The 20,252-nt window shown below is 45.7% G+C and overlaps 1 protein-coding gene across 1 annotated transcript in view; it reads right to left on the minus strand.

Annotated features, from left to right (window-relative positions):
- The window catches only part of lrpprc (leucine-rich pentatricopeptide repeat containing), a 72,798-nt gene that overhangs the window by 1,680 nt on the left and 50,866 nt on the right, over nucleotides 1-20,252 (minus strand). Inside the window, exons 29-37 of the mRNA XM_036956116.1 lie at nucleotides 16,842-17,010; nucleotides 16,482-16,608; nucleotides 14,740-14,828; nucleotides 14,454-14,658; nucleotides 7,934-8,070; nucleotides 7,584-7,699; nucleotides 3,745-3,819; nucleotides 3,318-3,402; nucleotides 1,810-1,952 (exon numbers count right to left, since the gene is read on the minus strand). Of these exons, the coding sequence (XP_036812011.1) occupies nucleotides 1,810-1,952; nucleotides 3,318-3,402; nucleotides 3,745-3,819; nucleotides 7,584-7,699; nucleotides 7,934-8,070; nucleotides 14,454-14,658; nucleotides 14,740-14,828; nucleotides 16,482-16,608; nucleotides 16,842-17,010 (1,146 nt within the window). The remainder of the gene's footprint in view (nucleotides 1-1,809; nucleotides 1,953-3,317; nucleotides 3,403-3,744; nucleotides 3,820-7,583; nucleotides 7,700-7,933; nucleotides 8,071-14,453; nucleotides 14,659-14,739; nucleotides 14,829-16,481; nucleotides 16,609-16,841; nucleotides 17,011-20,252) is intronic.

Genomic DNA, 20,252 nt, shown 5'->3' on the forward strand with positions numbered 1-20,252 from the left:
GGAATTTTCCAAGCTGTTAAAAGGCACAGTCAACCTAGTGTATGTAAACTTCTGACCCACTGGAATCGTGATACAGTGAATTATAAGTGAAATAATCTGTCTGTAAATAATTGTTGGGAAAATGACTTGTCATGCACAAAGTAGATGTCCTAACCGACTTGCCAAACTAACAAGAAATTTGTGTGATTGAAAAACGAGTTTCAATGACTCCAACCTAAGTGTGTAAACTTCCGACTTCAACTGTATATGGCAATTTAGCAGACACAGTTCATAGTAACAGATATAGTCAGTATATGACAGGAAACAACCAAAACCAGAGTGGGTACAATCTACAAATTAACAGTGTGGGTGTGGACTGTGTATTTGTTTGTGTGTGTGTATATATCGCAATCGTAGCCAGGGCTCACTCCCCTTTCAACAAGTCCACCGCACCCCTGGGTCTAACTAATAGACTTCTCCATCCAATCACGGGCTCTTGTTTCATCTCCAAATCCTGATTAATACACAAATAAGGGATTTACACTTTTCCTCCCCTCCCACTAGTCCGCCTAATTAAGCCCTGCTTTCAGGCTGAAAAAAGTGGGTCTTTTTAGAGAAGGTGAGTGCTTTCAGGAGATTAACGTTGCTGTAACATTGTATATTCCCCTATTAACCGTGTAATTAAAGTCGATAAATAGCCATGTTGGCGGGAGGGGCCTGACGCGGGCCGCGCTTCAAATCTCTCCTTATCTGCTCTCTCAGGAGACTGCTTTGTACTCCAGCTAGAACAGCAGTCTGAAAACAGAAGGGTGGAAGAGGGTGTAGAGAAGGGGGGCACTACCTGAGATTGGTTTGTTGAAACTTTAAAGGTGATTTGAGAGCTCTGAAGACTGTTCTCAAAAAAAAAGAGGGGGGGGGGGGGGTTATGTTTGCCCCCCCCCATCTCTACTCTACTGTGGCAGTTTGGAACATGGCTGTACCTTTCCGACAGGTATTGAATAATACAGTGAGCCTGTTATGAGAGTTCTCTCTGCATCTCTGTGGGTGGGGGGGTTGGGGGGGGCATCGACAGAGCTTTCTCTGCAGGTGTGTGCGTGTGATTGCAAGGCAATGTAAAGAGATCAAGTGGTTGACCTAGTTAGTGAGAAATCCTGGAGTGCAGGGTGACTACTTTGGCTGATTGCCAATTTGCCGGTGTTGTGTTAATGTACTATATTGTCCGATGATTCAAGTGCTGTAAATCTCTACCTCTCTTACCAGCTCATTACAGCCTCATAGTACACAACTCACTGACATAATGCTGTGCCAAACAAACCTATAGACTTACACCTAAAAAAACAAACAAGACCACTGCAATCAATACAGATATCACTGTAATACATAGTCATGTGTAGATTATGACTGCAGGCATAATCCAATACAAGCCACAAAACCCCAGATAAAAGCAGAAACATGTAGAGCATGGAGCAGAGGCCTTCTGAATGGAGGCTCCCAGAGCAGGCAGACTGTTGGCTCTGATTACACCCAGTGCTCCCATCAACACACACACCCTGACAGACATTAGGTCACCAGTGGAAAAGATGCCAACCCCAGTTAGGGCTGGGGTGTGTGGGGCCCGGTACACTGCAAGTGTGTGTGTTTTTGTTTAGAGTGTGACTTGTTGTTCTGTAGCCCAGTAGACAACACAAGCCCTCAGGACAAGGACATTGCTCAGGTTTGGATCTTCTTTCTAACAACCAAATGATATTTCTAGTCTAACACTCATGACAGACACACTGCTATACCATTGAGGTGGCAAGCAGAGCAAAGTGTGTGTGTGCGTGCGCTCACAGGTGGCTCAGTAAAGGGGACGGTCTCTCCTGCGTTCCTGTACAGCACGGCAAGTCTCTTCAGACACAGCTCATCAGCCTCCACTCCCTCCGTCTGCATCTGCTGGTACAGGGCTTTAGCCGACACCAGGTCGTTGTCCACACCTGGGTTTGTGTGTGGATGCATTTGCAAGAGTGAGACAAAGTTGATGCATGAGGTCAAAAGGTGTTGAAGAAAGCAGAAGACAGAAACATGAAAACAGTGTTAATATTACCACTGGTACCTCTGACCTCTTCTTGACCAGCAGGAGAACAGTGTTAATATTACCACTGGTACCTCTGACCTCTTCTTGACCAGCAGGAGAAGAGTGTTAATATTACCACTGGTACCTCTGACCTCTTCTTGACCAGCAGGAGAACAGTGTTAATATTACCACTGGTACCTCTGACCTCTTCTTGACCAGCAGGAGAAGAGTGTTAATATTACCACTGGTACCTCTGACCTCTTCTTGACCAGGAGAAGAGTGTTAATATTACCACTGGTACCTCTGACCTCTTCTTGACCAGCAGGAGAACAGTGTTAATATTACCACTGGTACCTCTGACCTCTTCTTGACCAGCAGGAGAACAGTGTTAATATTACCACTGGTACCTCTGACCTCTTCTTGACCAGCAGGAGAACAGTGTTAATATTACCACTGGTACCTCTGACCTCTTCTTGACCAGCAGGAGAACAGTGTTAATATTACCACTGGTACCTCTGACCTCTTCTTGACCAGCAGGAGAACAATGTTAATGAAATAGTCAGGTTCCCTGTAAGGCAGGCAGAACAGCAGACCTGAAGTACTTCAGTGTGTCGCGTTTAGCACGCCACACTGGCTGAAGCAGAACCAGTCATTAGTGAACATGTGTTCCTGTTCTCCAAAAACACACCTCTCAGGTTCCAGCAGACGCCGTCTGCTCCCTCTCGCCTGATGCATATTTGATTTGCTAGCTAATGACGACTTAGCTACAGGCCAGCAAGCTGAATGACGCACCCTGCTTAAGTTGCCTCACTACAGCCTAGACAGGCCAGGGAGCCGAGCACCTAACTGAAAAACCGAAGCTCATTATCCTGACCTCTTCACACAATGTGTGGCGTACTCTACCCAACGTCACTAAATTGTGTGATTTGACTGTATCGTACAAAAAACAGTAAGCAAAATTACAGTAAAATACGTAAGTTGGATCATTTATAGAGAGTATTTCCTAAGTATGAGTGCATTATGTAAAATTCTCTGGTCCAGAGGTCGCCAGTATATATATATATTTTTTTAAACACTACATTTTGGAAATCTATTTCAAAGTATTCCCACGCATAATAGAGAGATATGTGATCGTATACAAACAAAAACAAGGTTTGAAATGATTATGTTCAAGTCAATTACAAGCTATTTGTAATTATGTTCCAGCCCCCTGACCAGTCATTCAAGAAAAAAAAAAAGGAGGATCTCTACTCTATTCTGAGCGTGGCTTTAAACAACGCTTTACCATAGCACTTCATCAGGTAGGGATAAACCGTCTCCTTCTCTGCGAAGTCAGGGATGAGAGTCATCAGGGTCTTGATCTTGCCCACCTATAACAGATAAACAGTTAGATAGATGCCACCAAGTCATAACACTCCTTAAATGATAATACGATAGGGATTCAGGTAACCTAGCGAATTAGAACGTTGGGCCAGTAACCGAAAGGTCGCTGGTTAGAATCCCTTAGCAGACTAGGTGAAAAATCTGTCGATGTGCCCTGGAGCAAGGCACTTAATCCTAATTGCTCCTGTAAGTCGCTCTGGATAAGTGTGTTTGCTAAATGACTCAAGTGGAATGATTATGCATTTCTCCAGGCACTTTAAATGAAGGCTAATAACAAACAAGCCTTTGGTTCAGATATGATATAGTGTGGTTGAAGGAGATGGTTGTACCTGGCCTGGTTTCTGGGCCAGCCTGGACATGTAAGAGACCAGAATCTCCTTCTGTTCAGCCACAGCATTACAGCGCTAGAGAAAGAGAAGAGGGGCAGGAGAGATCAGAGTCGTGACTAACCAGGTTTCCATCCAACCTTTTAATGAGAGTAAAGTACATGTTGAATAAAAAAAGAATGTTACGACAGGAGTGATGGAAAATGATAATTTGCCGTTAAACTTTCCATAGGTCAACAAAACCGAATACGCTAGACAAGGTGGGATCTTTTTGTGTTTGTAAAATGAATTATGCGAGAAATGGTGGTGGATATAATAGCCACCATATCGAAGTAAACTTCAGGTCATGCGATACGGCGTATAGTCCTCCCACTACTTGGGAGACCATGCAGTTTATTAGGCTACATATAACAAGTTATGATGAACTTCACAGGGTGGTGAAAGTGCACGGTGATGAGCTTGATGCTCTTTTCCAATAAATATCCAGGGTCTTATTCTGGTGACATGATGATCGATGCTCTTATCCATATTCTCATGTAGCGAGCCTACCCATACGGTCTGCAATATGTTGGATAGAGCACAAGTGCCAAGACCAGTGGGCACATTCGCTAGAACGCAACATTTGTGACAAAACCATCAGTAGAGTTGAAAATGCGATGGAAACCCATGTAACTTGCTTTTTTGGTGGGGTAAATTTAACCGCAAAAGTTATTTTTAAGTACACTACGTTGCCACACACAGCCTTTCCTCAACAACAAGCAAATTTGATGGAAACATGTCTCTGGTTGGAAAATGCAGGATTTAGGAATATTCACCAATTGGATAGAAACTTAGCTAATGACTGTGCAGAAACAAATGCAGACATGCAAATGTGCAACCACACACAGCAATTCAGGGATTGTAAAAAGGGTACATGTACTGTAGGAGAGCATCTCTGCTTGTGAACAGGTTTCTATTTGCTGTGCCGTGCGCGTTTTGTGTCTTAAGTGTTTTTGAATTGCTTTAGGACTTTTATTATATGCCCTGCACTCCAGACAGCGCTCTGCAGTTCTAGGTTCATTACACCGCCAACAGGGTGTCAGCCAGATAACTACTTATTTCTTTATCAAATTTAAAAATGTACAGTGCCTGTTCACTTTAAAGTATAATTATCTACACTTAGCAACATAAAGGGGCTGATTGGAATCGGTACTGCGCTGTAGCATTCTAGGGGGTAATTTACTTCACCACCTTTACTTTCTGTCATTAGTCAATTACCAGAGGCAGGAAGTGAGGTAGGGGAAGTAGCTCTCATAACGAGGAGAGAATGAGTGAAACCAACAAAGGTTCAAACCTACGAAAGAATGTATGTAAACAGGCTCTTTATCACAAAGCAGCCATTTTAAATTCAGGGCTTCGATTTAGAAATACTTTTTTATATAAAACAATTAAGAGGGATTTGCTTTGGGCTAAAGATGTAACCTTAAAAAAAATTGGTAAGAAGTAAAGACTATGAAAAGTGTGAGTGCCGCATTAAACCCTGCCGTGCTCTGAGTCTTCTCTGGGTTCAGTGGCAATGAGGTCACATTACAAGCCATTCGTGAACGCCGTGTTTCTTTCCTTGGGTGGAATTAAAAGCGGCGGCCTCGGAGGCTTTTAACCGCAGCGCGGAGTAGCAGCGTATTAAACAGAGGGCCAGAGTCACTCAGCGGCAGAATGGCTTTAGTACAATCAGGCAATTAGAACAACACTCCTCCACTCTCCTCTTCTCTCCAGTCGCTCGCTCTCTCCGCTAGGACCCGTTTTATCCAGAAGCCAGACTGGCCGTGACGCAACCCCCTGTATCCCTGATCCCAGACGAGCATACTCCCTCACGGCTGCTTAAAAGCTCTGGATAAGCAAGGAATGTCAGAATATCTCTACCCCCAGCACCCCACCTCCCAGAGCAGGTCTAGGAGGACCCTGCCTCACTGACTTCTGGTCCGACTCACTTCTTAATGACTTCATTCAACACACTTGTCATCTGCCTGGTTAAAAGCTTTTCAGAGTTTAGCTAACAGTTTCTTATAGGATAGAATTGTTCCTCCGTTACAATAAACCTGGGAGAGGCCTGCAGAAATACCAGCCAAGCTGCTAAATATGCTCAAGTAGATGCATATTACACGAAACACGGATTCTTCTAATTTGGCTTTAATTTCTTATGAACTTAGAGTGGTATCTGTGTTCATTTTCATGTCTCCGTTGGAATCAAGCATCTTTGTTAATCATTGAGCAGCAGTATAATTACGTGTGAATTCAAGGGGAACATGATCTGGAGGAGAGTGGCACCAGAAGGTCTCTTTTGATCCTTCCCCCTCTCAATGTTCATGTGGCTCGAGCTACATTTAAATGACATATAACTGAGCAAACCGATCAATCTTGCATATGTTCAAAGTACATTATACTCATCGACCTTTGTGATGCGAAGGTGATCTATATTTCAATGTGACTGAGGGTGATTTGAAGTCAAAGTATGCTAAATAACCTTTGTCTTTATCCAGATTGTGGATTTATCGATATGTGCACGGAAATCAAAATATAGTTATTAACACATTATTATACAACCCTTTTGCCTTCAGAACAACCTAAATTTGTCGGTTGTCAAAAGCGTTCCACAGGGATGCTGGTCCATGTTGACTCCAATGCTTCCCACAGTTGTGTCAAGTTGGCTGGATGTCCTTTGGGTGGTGGACCATCTTTGATCCACACGGGAAACTGTTGAGCGTGAAAAACCCAGCAGTGTTGCAGTTCTTGGCACAAACCGGAGCACCTGGCACCTACTACCGTACCCCGTTCAAAGGCACTGTTGAAATATTTTGTCTTGCCCATTCAATTGTCTCAAGGTTTCAAAATCCTTCTTTAACCTGCCTCCTCCCATTCATCTACACTGATTGAAGTGGATTTAACAAGTGACATCAATAAAGCTGGGTGTAGACTACACAACTTTCAAAATGCTAAAAATGGCTGAGCCTCTTACATTAAAGGACCAGCTTTCCTGTAGTGTTGCTCACTTAACATAGCTACAACAAGATCTGGCTCAAATCAGCCGCAAACGTTTTCAGTCAGATATTCACGCTTTCCATACGGAGTTCAAATATATAGTCAACATTTTGAATGGAATAACATTGCTTGTGAAACGTCAGAGCTGTAACGATTTGACACTTTGGCAAGAACAAAACGCACACTAGTAGTGGTCATCGCTCCTGCTCAAGAGTCTACACATTCTGGGTGATGAAAAACAACATCTCACTGGCTTCTTCTCTGGCAAGCTCTCATTGGCTATTGCTGATCATCGTGCTCAAAACGTGTCATTGCACATCTCACACTACAAGAGCACTGTTTGAAAATATGGGGATGTCTGGGACTGCTCAAAGACAAGATCGGTAGCGCTCAGATTGAGTGTGACCCGCTCACATTAAAGGAGCGTTGGTGACGACCGCGCACCCCGAGTAGGCAACTACATGGGCATTTTGTCCAGGAGCTCAAAAACTTGTCTGGAACTGCTAAATCCAGGCAAAAATCGTGTTTGAGCACACATGAACAGACACACACACACAGAGAGAGAGAAATAGATAGAAAGCCAGCCACGACAGCAACACCCACAGATTTAAGGAATCATAGCATTCACCTAGTCAGTCGATGTCATGGAAAGAGCAGGTGTTCCTAATGTTTACCCACACATGAACACACACACAGAGACAGAGAAACAGACAGTCAGACAGACAGGCAGCCAGCCAGCCAGCCATGAGAGCTACACACAGAGACAAATAACTCAAACTGATTGAATGTAGTGGCTGATGTCACTGGGTGAGTGGGATACGTACGGCCAGCATGAACTTGGCGTCCTCTACCATGTTAGCCTCCAGCAGCTGTAGGAAGAGGTCTGAAGCAGCTCTGTACGATGAAAAGTGATTTGCCAGCCTCTCTGCCATGGCACTCACTACACAGAGACACACAGACAGGATCACAATCAAAATAGATCTCACTCAGCAAGGTTAATGAGAAGATTGATCTTATAGGGTATACAGGTTGGTACACTGCTTGCTGATGGTCTGTTCCAAGAGTATCAACTACTGCAGTAAATTCTATATGAAAGTGGGGACCATGTTGGACATTAAAGACACATTGTCTGAAGGTGGGCGGGTGAGGTTATACAGGTGTCTGTGTTCCTTACATTTATCCAGAGCAGCGCCATTGTTCTCCTCCAACACCTTCCTGAAGACAAAGGCCATGCTGGCAGCCGGACCTTGAGGCCCATCACCCTGTGTGTAGACAGCCTCCAAGCCCTCCACTGCAGAGTCCAGGTCTCCACTGACAGAGACAGAGAGAGAATATAGGCATTTCTCTAGGTCAAAAACAGAAGGGAAAAAAAGGATCCAATCTCTTCACTGAGACCTCAATGTATCCGCTGGGGGAAGTAGCAGCAGAACTTTCTGGGAAAGAAATAACCCGTAAAACACGATAGTAACAGAGATAGAGAGGTCGATGAGGGCATACAGGGAGGTATGATTAAATATTCTCTAAATATGCGAGGAGCGTCCCCCTCATCATTCATCCAAACACAGAAAGAGAAAAACAAAGTGCATCAAACTATTATCGGCCGCATTAGCATTCTCTCCGCTAACAGTGGCGTGGGGGTGTCTTCCCCACCTAGCTCCCAGGGCCAAGACGCAGGACGATAGGATAGCGGAAGTGAAAAGGCGCTCATGCCCAATTGGGCAGCACTCCCTGCTCACTCGCCTGCCTGGGCCTGTCAGGAAGAACTCTGACTCCACCCCCACCACGATTGGCCTGAGCAGCTGTGACACGTGCGGGGCGGCACGATTTGAGCCGAGCTGACTGGTTAAGAGGGAAGGGTCCAGAAAGGAGCGCCACATTTAGAGATGGACTGTAAATTATTCAGACTCAGTCAGAGCAGTCACAGTGGATTCAGACACAGATTAAATATTAATGTGGGCTGGTGGAGAAGGAGAGGAAAGGATGTAGAGGGAGGGGAGGAGAACTAGAGGAAGGGAGGAGGGAGAAGGGTTAAGTGTTAGCTTGTTGGGGTCCCAGGTTAGGTTGTTCATATTTGGTGAGTATAGCCTATTTGGTAGTGGCAACCTGTGCTGTATTCCCTTAGGGTATTGTTAACCCACTGGGTATTGGAGGCCAGGGTATTGTTAACCCACTGGGTATTGGAGGCCAGGGTATTGTTAACCCACTGGGTATTGGAGGCCAGGGTATTGTTAACCCACTGGGTATTGGAGGCCAGGGTATTGTTAACCCACTGGGTATTGGAGGCCAGGGCATTGTTAACCCACTGGGTATTGGAGGCCAGGGCATTGTTAACCCACTGGGTATTGGAAGCCAGGGTATTGTTAACCCACTGGGTATTGGAGGCCAGGGTATTGTTAACCCACTGGGTATTGGAGGCCAGGGTATTGTTAACCCACTGGGTATTGGAGGCCAGGGTATTGTTAACCCACTGGGTATTGGAGGCCAGGGTATTGTTAACCCACTGGGTATTGGAGGCCAGGGTATTGTTAACCCACTGGGTATTGGAAGCCAGGGTATTGTTAACCCACTGGGTATTGGAGGCCAGGGTATTGTTAACCCACTGGGTATTGGAGGCCAGGGTATTGTTAACCCACTGGGTATTGGAAGCCAGGGTATTGTTAACCCACTGGGTATTGGAGGCCAGGGTATTGTTAACCCACTGGGTATTGGAGGCCAGGGTATTGTTAACCCACTGGGTATTGGAAGCCAGGGTATTGTTAACCCACTGGGTATTGGAGGCCAGGGTATTGTTAACCCACTGGGTATTGGAGGCCAGGGTATTGTTAACCCACTGGGTATTGGAGGCCAGGGTATTGTTAACCCACTGGGTATTGGAGGCCAGGGTATTGTTAACCCACTGGGTATTGGAGGCCAGTGTATTGTTAACCCACTGGGTATTGGAGGCCAGGGTATTGTTAACCCACTGGGTATTGGAAGCCAGGGTATTGTTAACCCACTGGGTATTGGAGGCCAGGGTATTGTTAACCCACTGGGTATTGGAGGCCAGGGTCATTCAAAATCCCACGGCACTCGTAAGATTAGGGGTTTTCACACTGGTGTCATGGCTAAATTCCCAACCTGGCCACATTCCATCATGGTTACCTGATCATCCCCCTCATTCCTAATTGGCATACAGTGCATTCGGAAAGCATTCAGACCGTTTTACTTTTTCCACACTGTTACGTTACAGCCTTATTCTAAAATTGATTTAATCCGTTTTTTTCCCTCATCAATCTACACACAATACCCCAACTGACAAAGCAAAAACAGGTTTAGACATTTTTGCAAATGTATTTAAAACAAATAAACCTTAAATATCACATTTACATAAGTATTCAGACCCTTTACTCAGTACTTTGTTGAAGCACCTTTGGCAATGATTGCATCCTTGAGTCTTCTTGGGTATGATGCTACAAGCTTGGCATACCTGTATGTGGGGAGTTTCTCCCATTCTTCTCTGCGGAGTGGCTGGGCCACTCAAGGACATTCAGAGACTTGTCCCAAAGCCACTCCTGCGTTGTCTTGGTTGTGTGCTTAGGGTCGTTGTACTGTTGGAAGGTGAACCGTCACCCCAATCTGAGGATCCTGAACGCTCTGCAGCAGGTTTTCATTAAGAATCTCTGTGCTTTTCTCCGTTCAGCTTTCCCTCGATCCTGACTAGTCTCCCAGTCCCTGCCGCTGAAAACTATACCCACAGCATGCTGCCACCACTATGCTTCACCTTAGAGATGGTGCAGAAGTGATGCTTGGCATTCAGCCAAAGAGTTCAATCTTGGTTTCATCAGACCAGATAATCTTGTTTCTCATGGTCTGAGTCCTTTAGGTGCCCTTTGGCAAACTCCAAGGGGCTGTCAGGTGCCTTTTACTGAGGAGTGAAATCCATCTGGCCTCTCTATCATAAAGGCCTGATTGGTGGAGTGCTGCAGAGAAATGGCGCCGACAGAGGGCTTCCTCGCTTCTAGCTCTTTTATGTATTACTATTTACATTATTAGCCCAGATATGTTTAGTGTTTTTACATACAGCCGGGAAGCTATCAGAGCGGCGGTAACTCACCAGGACTACGACTTTCCCAAAGCGAATCCTTTGTTCACACCTCCCAGGGCAATATCCTGCTAAAACACTTGACCACTGACACTCCAACTTCCGGGACGCCTACAACGCCCCCCCCCCCATCCTCCTTTCGGCAAATCTGACTTCGACTCCATTTCGCTCTTCCTTCCCTATTAGGTAGAAACACTCAAAGTACCCGTGCTAAGGACTATTCAACGCTGGTCTGACCAATCAGAATCCACGCTTCAAGAATGTTTTGTTCACGCGGACTGGGATATGTTCCGGTTAGCTTTCGAGAATAATATTGACGAATATACTGATAATGTGACAGAGTTTATCAGGAAGTGTATAGGAGATGTTCTACCAACTGTGACTATTAAAACCTACCCTAACCAGAAACCATGGACAGATGGCAGCATTTGCGCAATCCTGAAAGCGCAAACCACCGCATTTAACCATGGCAAGGTGACTGGGAATATGGAATAATACAAACAGTGCGTTGTTCCCTCTGCAAGGCAATCAAACAGGCAAAACGTCAGTATAGAGATGAGACAAAGTGAAGTTGCAATTCAACGGCTCAGTCTTCAGACAATTACGGACTACAAAAGGAAAACCAGATGTCTTGCTTACCGACAAGCTAAACACCTTCGCCCGCTTTGAGGATAACACAGTGCACCGATGCGGCCCGCTACCAAGGACTGTGGGCTCTCCTTCTCCATGGCCGACGTGAGTAAGACATTTAAGCGTGTTAACCGTCGCAAGGCTGCCGGCCCAGACGGCGTCACTAGCCGTGTCCTCAGAGCATGCCCAGACCAGCTGGCTGCTGTGTTAACAGACATATTCAATCTCTCCCGAACCCAGTCAGCTGTCCCCACATGCTTCAATATGGCCACCATTGTTCCTGTACCCAAGAATGCAAAGGTAACTGAACTAAATGACTATCGCCCAGTAGCACTCACTTCTGTCATCATGAAGTGCTTTGAGAGACTAGTCAAGGATCATTTCACCTCTACCTTACCTGACACCCTAGACCAACTTTGCTTACTGCCCAAATAGATCCACAGACGATGTAATCGCCATCGCACTGCACACTGCCCTATCCCATCTGGACAAGAAGAAGACCTATGTAAGAATGCTGGTCATTGACTATAAGCTCAGCATTCAACACCTTATTACACTCCAAGGTCATCATTAAGCTTGAGGCCCTAGGTCTGAACCCCGCCCTGTGCAACTGGGTCCTGGACGTCCTGATGGGCCGCACCAAGTGGTGAAGGTAGGAAACAAGACCTCCACTTCACTGATCCTGAAGACTGGAGCCCCACAAGGGTGCGTGCTCAGCCCCCTCCTGTACTCCCTGTTCACCAAGGACTGCATGTCCAGGCACATCTCCAACTGAAATCATTAAGTTTGCAGACTACACAACAGTAGTAGGCTTGATTACCAACAATGAGGGGACAGCCTACAGGGAGGAGGTGAGGGCTGTGGGAGTGTGGTGCCAGGAAAATACCAACCGCAGGGCTCTCCAGAGGATGGCGCGGTCTGCCCTCTATGACACCTACAGCACCAGATTTCACAGGAAGGCCAAAAAGATCATCAAGGACAACAACCACCCGAGCCACTGCTTGTTCACCCCGCTATCATCCAGAAGGTGAGGTCAGTATAGGTGCATCAAAGCTGGGATGTTTGTCCTTCTGGAAGGTTCTCCCATCTCCACGGAGGAACTCTAGAGCACTGTCAGATTGACCATCAAGTTCTTGGTCACCTCCCTTACCAAGGCCCTTCTCTCCCGGGCCGACAAGCTCTAGGAAGAGTCTTGGTGGTTTTAAACTTATTCCATTTAAGAATGGGGACCTTCAATGCTGCAGGTACCCGTCCCCAGATCTGTGCCCCCACACAATCCTGTCTCGGCGCTCTACGGACAATTCCTTCGACTTCATGACTTGGTTTTTGCTTTGACATGCACAGTAAACTGTGGGACTGGTGTGCATGCCTTTCCAAATCATGTCCAATTAATTGAATTTACCACAGGTGGACTCCAATCAAGTTGTAGAAACATCTCAGAAACTCCCCAAATACAGGTGTGCCAAGCTTGTAGCGTCATACCCAAGAAGACTCAAGGCTGTAATCACTGCCAATGTAGCTTTAACAAAGTACTGAGTAAAGGGTCTGATTACTTCTGTAAATGTGAACTTTGCTAACATGTCTAAAAACCTATTTCTGCTTTGACATTATGGGGTATACTCGGCCTTGTCTCAGGATGGTAAGTTGGTGGTTGAAGATATCCATCTAATGGTGTGGGGGCTGTGCTTTGGCAAAGTGGGTGGGGTTATATCCTGCCTGTTTGGCCCTGTCCGGGGGTATCGTTCAGATGGGGCCACAGTGTCTCCCGACCCCTCCTGTCTCAGCCTCCAGTATTTATGCTGCAGTAGTTCATGTGTCGGTAGCTAGGATCAGTCTGTTATATCTGGAGTATTTCTCTTGTCTTATCTGGTGTCCTGTGTGAATTTAAGTATGCTCTCTCTAATTCTTTGTCTCTTTCTTTCTCTTTTGGAGGACCTGAGCCCTAGGACCATGGCTCAGGACTACCTGGCCTGATGACACCTTGCTGTCCCCAGTCCACCTGGTCGTGCTGCTGCTCCAGTTTCAACTGTTCTGCCTGCGGCTATGGAAACCTGACCTGTTCACCGGAAGTGCTACCTGTCCCAGACCTGCTGTTTTCAACTCTCTAGAGACAGCAGGATCTGTAGAGATACTCTGAATGATCGGCTATGAAAAGCCAACTGACATTTACTCCTGAGGTGCTGACCTGTTGCACCCTCGACAACCACTGTGATTATTAATATTTGACCCTGTTGGTCATCTATGAACTTTTGAACATCTTGGCCATGTTCTGTTATAATCTCCACCCGGCACAGCCAGAAGAGGACTGGCCACCCCTCATAGACTGGTTCCTCTAGGTTTCTTCCTAGGTTCTGGCCTTTCTAGGGAGTATTTCCTAGCCACCGTGCTTCTACACCTGCATTGCTTGCTGTTTGGGGTTTTAGGCTGGGTTTCTGTACAGCACTTTGAGATATCAGCTGATGTAAGAAGGGCCTTATAAATAAATGAGATTTTATTGTGTGTAGATTGAGAAGGGAACAAACGATGTAACAAATTGTAGAATAATGCTGTTGAAAAAGGGGTCGGAATACACTCCGAATGCACTGTACATAAAGCGCCAGTAGGCAGAAAGTTGCTATATAAATTCAATCAATTGTTATGAATTATTATTTGTATACAATCACCTCCATTATGCATGGGAATACTTTGGAACAGATTTCCAAAATTAAAATGAATTGGAGCTGACTTCCTGGTGTTTTTACAGTGTTCATGTACAGCAATGAAAATTTTTGCTCAGGAACCTTGGGGGACCAAATAAAACCCCCCGCAGGGTGCTAGTTGGGTAACCCCGCTGTGTATTAGAGGCCAGGAGATTTTTAACCCTGAGAGCATTGAGAAACAGGTTCACTGCAATGCTACTGAAACCCTTGATAACAGCATGACAATACCCCTTCATAAAGCTGGGCGCGATTGAGTGCTAAGTAGGTGAGTAGATGAACCTTACTTTTTGATGTGTGCCATGGCAGTGTTGTTGAGAAAGACCATGCTTGACAGGTTGAGGGGCGTGCCCAACCCCTTCATCAGAACCTCCACTTCCTGGATGCCTTGGACATCCCCATGGCTACCGAGGGATTGCACCAATCGTGTGACGGACAGTTTTGAGGGCACCTGGTCTCCCTGCAGCATGGACTTGAGTGTGGACATGCCATCTAAGGGTGGGAGGAAAGCAAAAATGTATGCAACAAAGAAACTCAGTGTGTGTTTGAGCACGTATCACGCAAAAAACCCACCTTTGGCTAGCCCTCTCTTGACCTGTGTAATGATGAGGAGGCTGTTGGCTATGTCATTCAGCTTGAACCCTGGGACACGGCCTACGGCACTGAGGAACAGACAGACAGAACAGACATAAGTCAACAATCTTCAACCTTACAGCAGAGGTGAACAACCCTCCACTCCACTGAAATGGGAAGAGAGAAGAGGGAGAAAATAAGACTGAAACAGAGGGACAGAGTGAAAGTGTGTCCGACTGACAATCAAGTCTGGCCATAGAAGTATTACAAAACAACCGGGTGTTCAGACTACTCCCTCTGAGGTCCTCTCCAGCTCCGAGTGTGGGGGGCGATGAGTCTCCTCTGGGGCTGGGCAGGGAGAGAACAGCTGCTGCAGTGATGAGACCCTAGGTAATGTCCCCTTCCCTCCATCCCTCAGTCTATCCCCTTGTCCTTTCAGACATCTTTTTTTTCCATTTCAGAGCCACTAATACCTCAATCAATCTCTCTTTTATTATTACAGTCTCCGACCGGATTAATCTGGCTGCTCAATTGAGCATTGGCCTCATGTTCCTTATCGCCGCGCCGACCAACCACCAGCCCTCTGCACACTCGGACAGATTGCTGCGGAAACCTTGGTCAGAGTGATTCTTATCAATCCCAAGGAAAGAAAATCCCTCCTGTCGCTGCCCTCTAGCCTCCCCATCTCACGCACTCTTTTCACCCTCTCTCTGGGGTCTCCCCCCTCCACCCAACTTCCGCTCTGACCCTCCCACATTTCTCTCCATCCCAATCCCCTTAATCTCTGCTAAGCGCCCCACTGCTCAGTTATGATGCAGCCCCTCCTCCTCTCCCCAACCCAGCCTTGGGCCCATCTGGCTCCAGCCCTGTCTAAGTCGTCCACGCGCAAGAGACTGGGCTTTATACACACTAGGGGAATTATTACTGTACTGGCGTCTTGATCATCTTCCCACATGATTAAACCAACCCCCACTGCATCCCTTCTCTGATAAATTCAAGGTCCCTCACAGGACTAAAAAACCCTGGGTTAAGTCATGCCCTATACTGGCCTGATGTAAGGGTACCTAAAGTTCTGGAGCGAAGGGGGACAGGTGGTGTGTGTAATGTGGAAGGTATGCGTTGAGTCCTTGTGGTAATTCTACTAACTGTTCATTAACACACAGACAGACACACACAGGGAACTTCAACAGCCACCCGAGGGCAGTGAGCGAGGGAAGAGGATTATACAAAGACTCTCCTGCTCGAAGGGGACAGATCATCAGTCATGTGTTATGAGCGATGAGAACCTAATTTCGCTCTCGTTTTTTAAAAGGGATAACTCCTGCTACTAAGATCCCAGGACAACCAAAAAACACACACACGATACATTACTAATCAGCAGAAGATTGTCATTTTTGTGCAAAGTCATCCGCTTCCCAGAAAACCAAATTAATCTGTGGCGATAGGAAGGGGCTCAAGCGCTTCCGAGGCTTACCAGACCACTGCTGTTCACATTCAGCAGGGTTAAGGGTCAATTCACAATCACTTGGTAATCTCAAACCTAATTCAAGAACCCTGGCTGCCCTGTATACTGTAAGCTTAACCTGTGACAAACCAGAATTTGACTCCGAGTGTGGAAGTAGCCCACTGAAAAAGTGTGTGGTTTCTTTGTCAGGACCACTGGCAGATAGAGAGGGGGAGTGAGAGAGAGGGGGAGTGAGGGAGAGAACACAGGACGTACTGACACACACAGACAAACTCACATCTCTTTGACCACCATGGCGTTCTCCATACTACCCTCGGCCAGCAGAGCCCGGATCAGACTGTCGTAGGGGGCCGGGCCCAGGGTCACACCCTTCCTATCAATATCCTTCAGCATATCATAGGCCTCTGGACAGACCAACAGAGGGAGATGGAGGGAGAGAGAATGAGAAATGTAGCAGGAGAGAGGGATTGATAGAGATCCCCATCAGGAAACATATGAAAAGTATTCAACAATCCACCATGTCAACAGGACAACCAGACATGTTTCGTAAAACATGTCTCAGTGGTCACGGGACAGTCTGTATTAAGAGAAGCCCAGGAAATCCCCAATATTACCAATGGAGGTCTGGCAGCAATACCTTTAGCCTTGCCCTTCTTGCAGAGGGTGAGCAGTCTGAGCTGGTAGTCAGCAGGGTTGTTCTCTGCAGTAGCAGCCTGGGTGCTGGCTGACTTGGTGGCTTTGCCCTTTGACCCTACAGGCTTGGTCTCTGCCTGTGCTTCTCTGTCTGCAGCCTGTTCATACCACACCTATGGAAAGGTAGAGTACAACATACTGTGAATAACTACTATCAAAACAATCACTGGTAAAATATGGGTCAATATTCACACGATACAAAAACAACGGCCCCTATGGTACACAAATGATAGGAACACAAGAGCATGCTTGTCCCATAGAATAGTGTGTGCGTGCGCAAGTGAATCTGTGTTTCATAATTCTATAATGAAGCATAAAAACAGAGAGTCGCAAATTGCATATCACAACCCATTCACAACATATCTGGGTGATTGGTGCATGTCTGTGTCGAGTTCAATGTAAAAACTGATTTTAGTACTTCACTTAATTTCACTATTTTTCTTTGTCGTGGCAATTCTGAATCCTGAAAACACAAAATCACTCAAAGTAGGTAGAATGTTTGTATTGAGAATGCTTGGTTAAGAGCCACAGCATTGATTTGCAACTCAGTTTTGGTTGCAACAACCCCAAGACTAGACGACTTGCTTCTGCCATCGAAGATTCTACATTTTTCTAAAATGAGCTTTTACACCCAGCAATTTCATCAGTCCGGACCATGGATGGCACATCAATATCTCCTTGCAAGACCATCAAATATATTGACATGGGTAAGAATGAAATAGTGTATTCTCACCAGGATTTGGTTAATTGCCATTTGTGTATTTCTCAACATTCCATGTTTTAGAATGCATTATAGTACATCTAGAACTGGTTGAACATGTGGCTTTGGGTCAGGTCCTCCCGGGTTTCTCAGAGATCTGGGATTGTGAGTGGTACTGGAAGTCTGTTCCACAAGCACATGGAAATGAAGCGCAAGGTGGAGTTTCACAGGAGAGTGAGGAGGGAGCTTTATGAGCTCAGTTAACCAGTGGCTTTTCACTGACGGAGAGACAGAAACTGGATGCCATGTTTGTAGCCCAAAACGGTTAGGATGCTACAGACAGAAGCTGGCACATCAGCGTTACTGACTTATGGGGGTCTTCGAGCAAAACGGAGAACAGTGTTTGTGAGAGTCCTCATCTTTCCATATTAGTTTGTAGGCCAAACCGTTCGGACGTGTTGTGGAAATTCTTACACAGGGACACTCAAAGTCCAACTTAAATGGATCATTGTTAATTATCCATACACTGGAGAGGTTCCAAAAAAAGATCCTCTTATTATCCAAATATCAATCAGCTTATTATCCAAATTTCAAAATCAGCTTTACATGTCATATCTCACAATCACACAACTTCACATCCACTTAGTACCATTCCCAAACACACTCGGTAATCTCCCTTATTACCCATGTGCATCTTCAACTATTCTCTTGTTGTTACTTGCTATTAACCTTATGTAGCGTCAACGGTTATCTTGCCACTACTTACTATACATATAAATAACACCTCGTATTCAAAAATACCTTGTGTTATTTTGTAGTGGTTGTAGACCACAGACATTTCTTCTAAATGCCTACAGACAGCTGTCAGCAAGGCTTTCCATGGTACCATTACACTCTCGACTAGTGAATAGTCTTCTCTCTATAAGACTAAAATATTTTTTACTTTTTAAATTATGAATTCTCTATCAGTGCGCTGGACAATTGTTTCTTCTTGAGTGGATGGTCGTGCAGCCGGTACATAATGAAAAAACAATGCCAGAATGTTTTAGTTATGTTCGATATCACCTCCTCTTGGTGAAACTTGGACGTGTTCTATGGCTACAAAGAGCAGGGAGGAAGGTGAGCCATGGTTGGCTTCGATGCAGTGGCACGCAATAGCATCATATGTTCTTATTTCTAATAGCAGCCTTAAGTTCTGCGATGCGATGTTTCAATGCTCGCTTAGTTTGACCAATATAAACAGCAGCACAGATGCATTTGAACATGTATAGGACTTTTGTGGTGCTACAATTAATGAAGCTTTAGATTTTATATTCTTTACCTGTTCTTGGGTGGGATTTTTGTTGTTGTTGTATCGGTCATATTATCAATGTACAGTGGCCACACTTGTAATTTCCATTGGGAGGGCCTGGGAGCCTAGCATCACGTTTCTTGGTTTGCTGCATGCTGTGCGTAACGGAATCGGCAAGATTGCGCGCACGGCGAAAACAAATTAGAGGGGGACATGTTGTGAACTCTGGTAGATTTGGATCACATTTGAGGATGTTCCAGAGTTTCAATACAATTTGACCCGACTGGCACATGGGCTGTACTCCGTGGAAAAACACAAACTTGGGGGTGTTTTGTACTGGTTTCTATTCGTGCTAGTGACTAGGCTTTGTCACTCAGTCTCTCTAGCACGGGTATAGGCCTGTGCAATGACACTAATTACAACCACGTTGCAGGAACCTTTTGCGCATGTCATGCAAAATTTCCCTTTAAGTATAAGAATTGCGATGCGTCTTTTTTGAGTGAGGTGTGTGTGTGTTAAGTAGACTGTTGTAGGGCCCCTCAATCTTCAGTCACCCGTTCAGCGACCGGGGGAGGGGGTTAAGCTACGCTGGCCAGGGGTAAATTAGGCTAGGCATACGGGCCGGGGAGGCTAAAAGGGGGTGTGGGGGTTGACAACTCCAGGGAGCCTCAGGTCACAAGGGTCATCTCCAATGGCTAAAGCCATCACTTTGAGTCTCATCTCCCTCCAGGCCTCCCCAACAAGCCAAACAAACATGGACCCAACTGGAAGGAAGCTGGAAAATAATGTATTCCAATGGAGAAATAATGTATTTTGAATCAACAGAGGAAACGGGTGCAGTCAAGCAGAGGGAATGCTGGGTAATTTGGTCACATCTTTCCAGTAGCCTCTGCCAGAGTCCCCTAGAGACTTGTGCTAAAGTCCACTAAGCAGCAGAAGACATGGTGTTATTTAGCAGTGGCTGAATTATTTGGGCATTAGGGGCTAGTATTAATTCCTGTCCCAATGATCATCCCAAATTCAAATTTACCCTAGCTGTAGCTAAAATACAACGATTTGTTGTTTCAGACGGACTGTCGCCAGAGGTGCGGAGAAATCAGACTAGTTCAGGGATTTCCACCAACTAGGAGTCAACCAGGACAGAGGGGGCACCATGGCACGCCAATGATAATGAAGCCTATAATAAACTGAGGTACTAAAAGGTAGCGTCCTGCCCGCGATTCACTGTGCAACAAACTGAACATCAGCAGAGAGGATGAGCTTTAATGAAGCAAACACTGATTTGGGAAAATGACTGATTTGATGGGAATAGAAATAAAAGGAGAGCTGTGCTTACTAGTGGTGGCAGAGAAGTAAGTGATTTC

The sequence above is a fragment of the Oncorhynchus mykiss genome, chromosome 20 (assembly GCF_013265735.2).
Source record: "Oncorhynchus mykiss isolate Arlee chromosome 20, USDA_OmykA_1.1, whole genome shotgun sequence".
Lineage (NCBI taxonomy): Eukaryota > Metazoa > Chordata > Actinopteri > Salmoniformes > Salmonidae > Oncorhynchus > Oncorhynchus mykiss.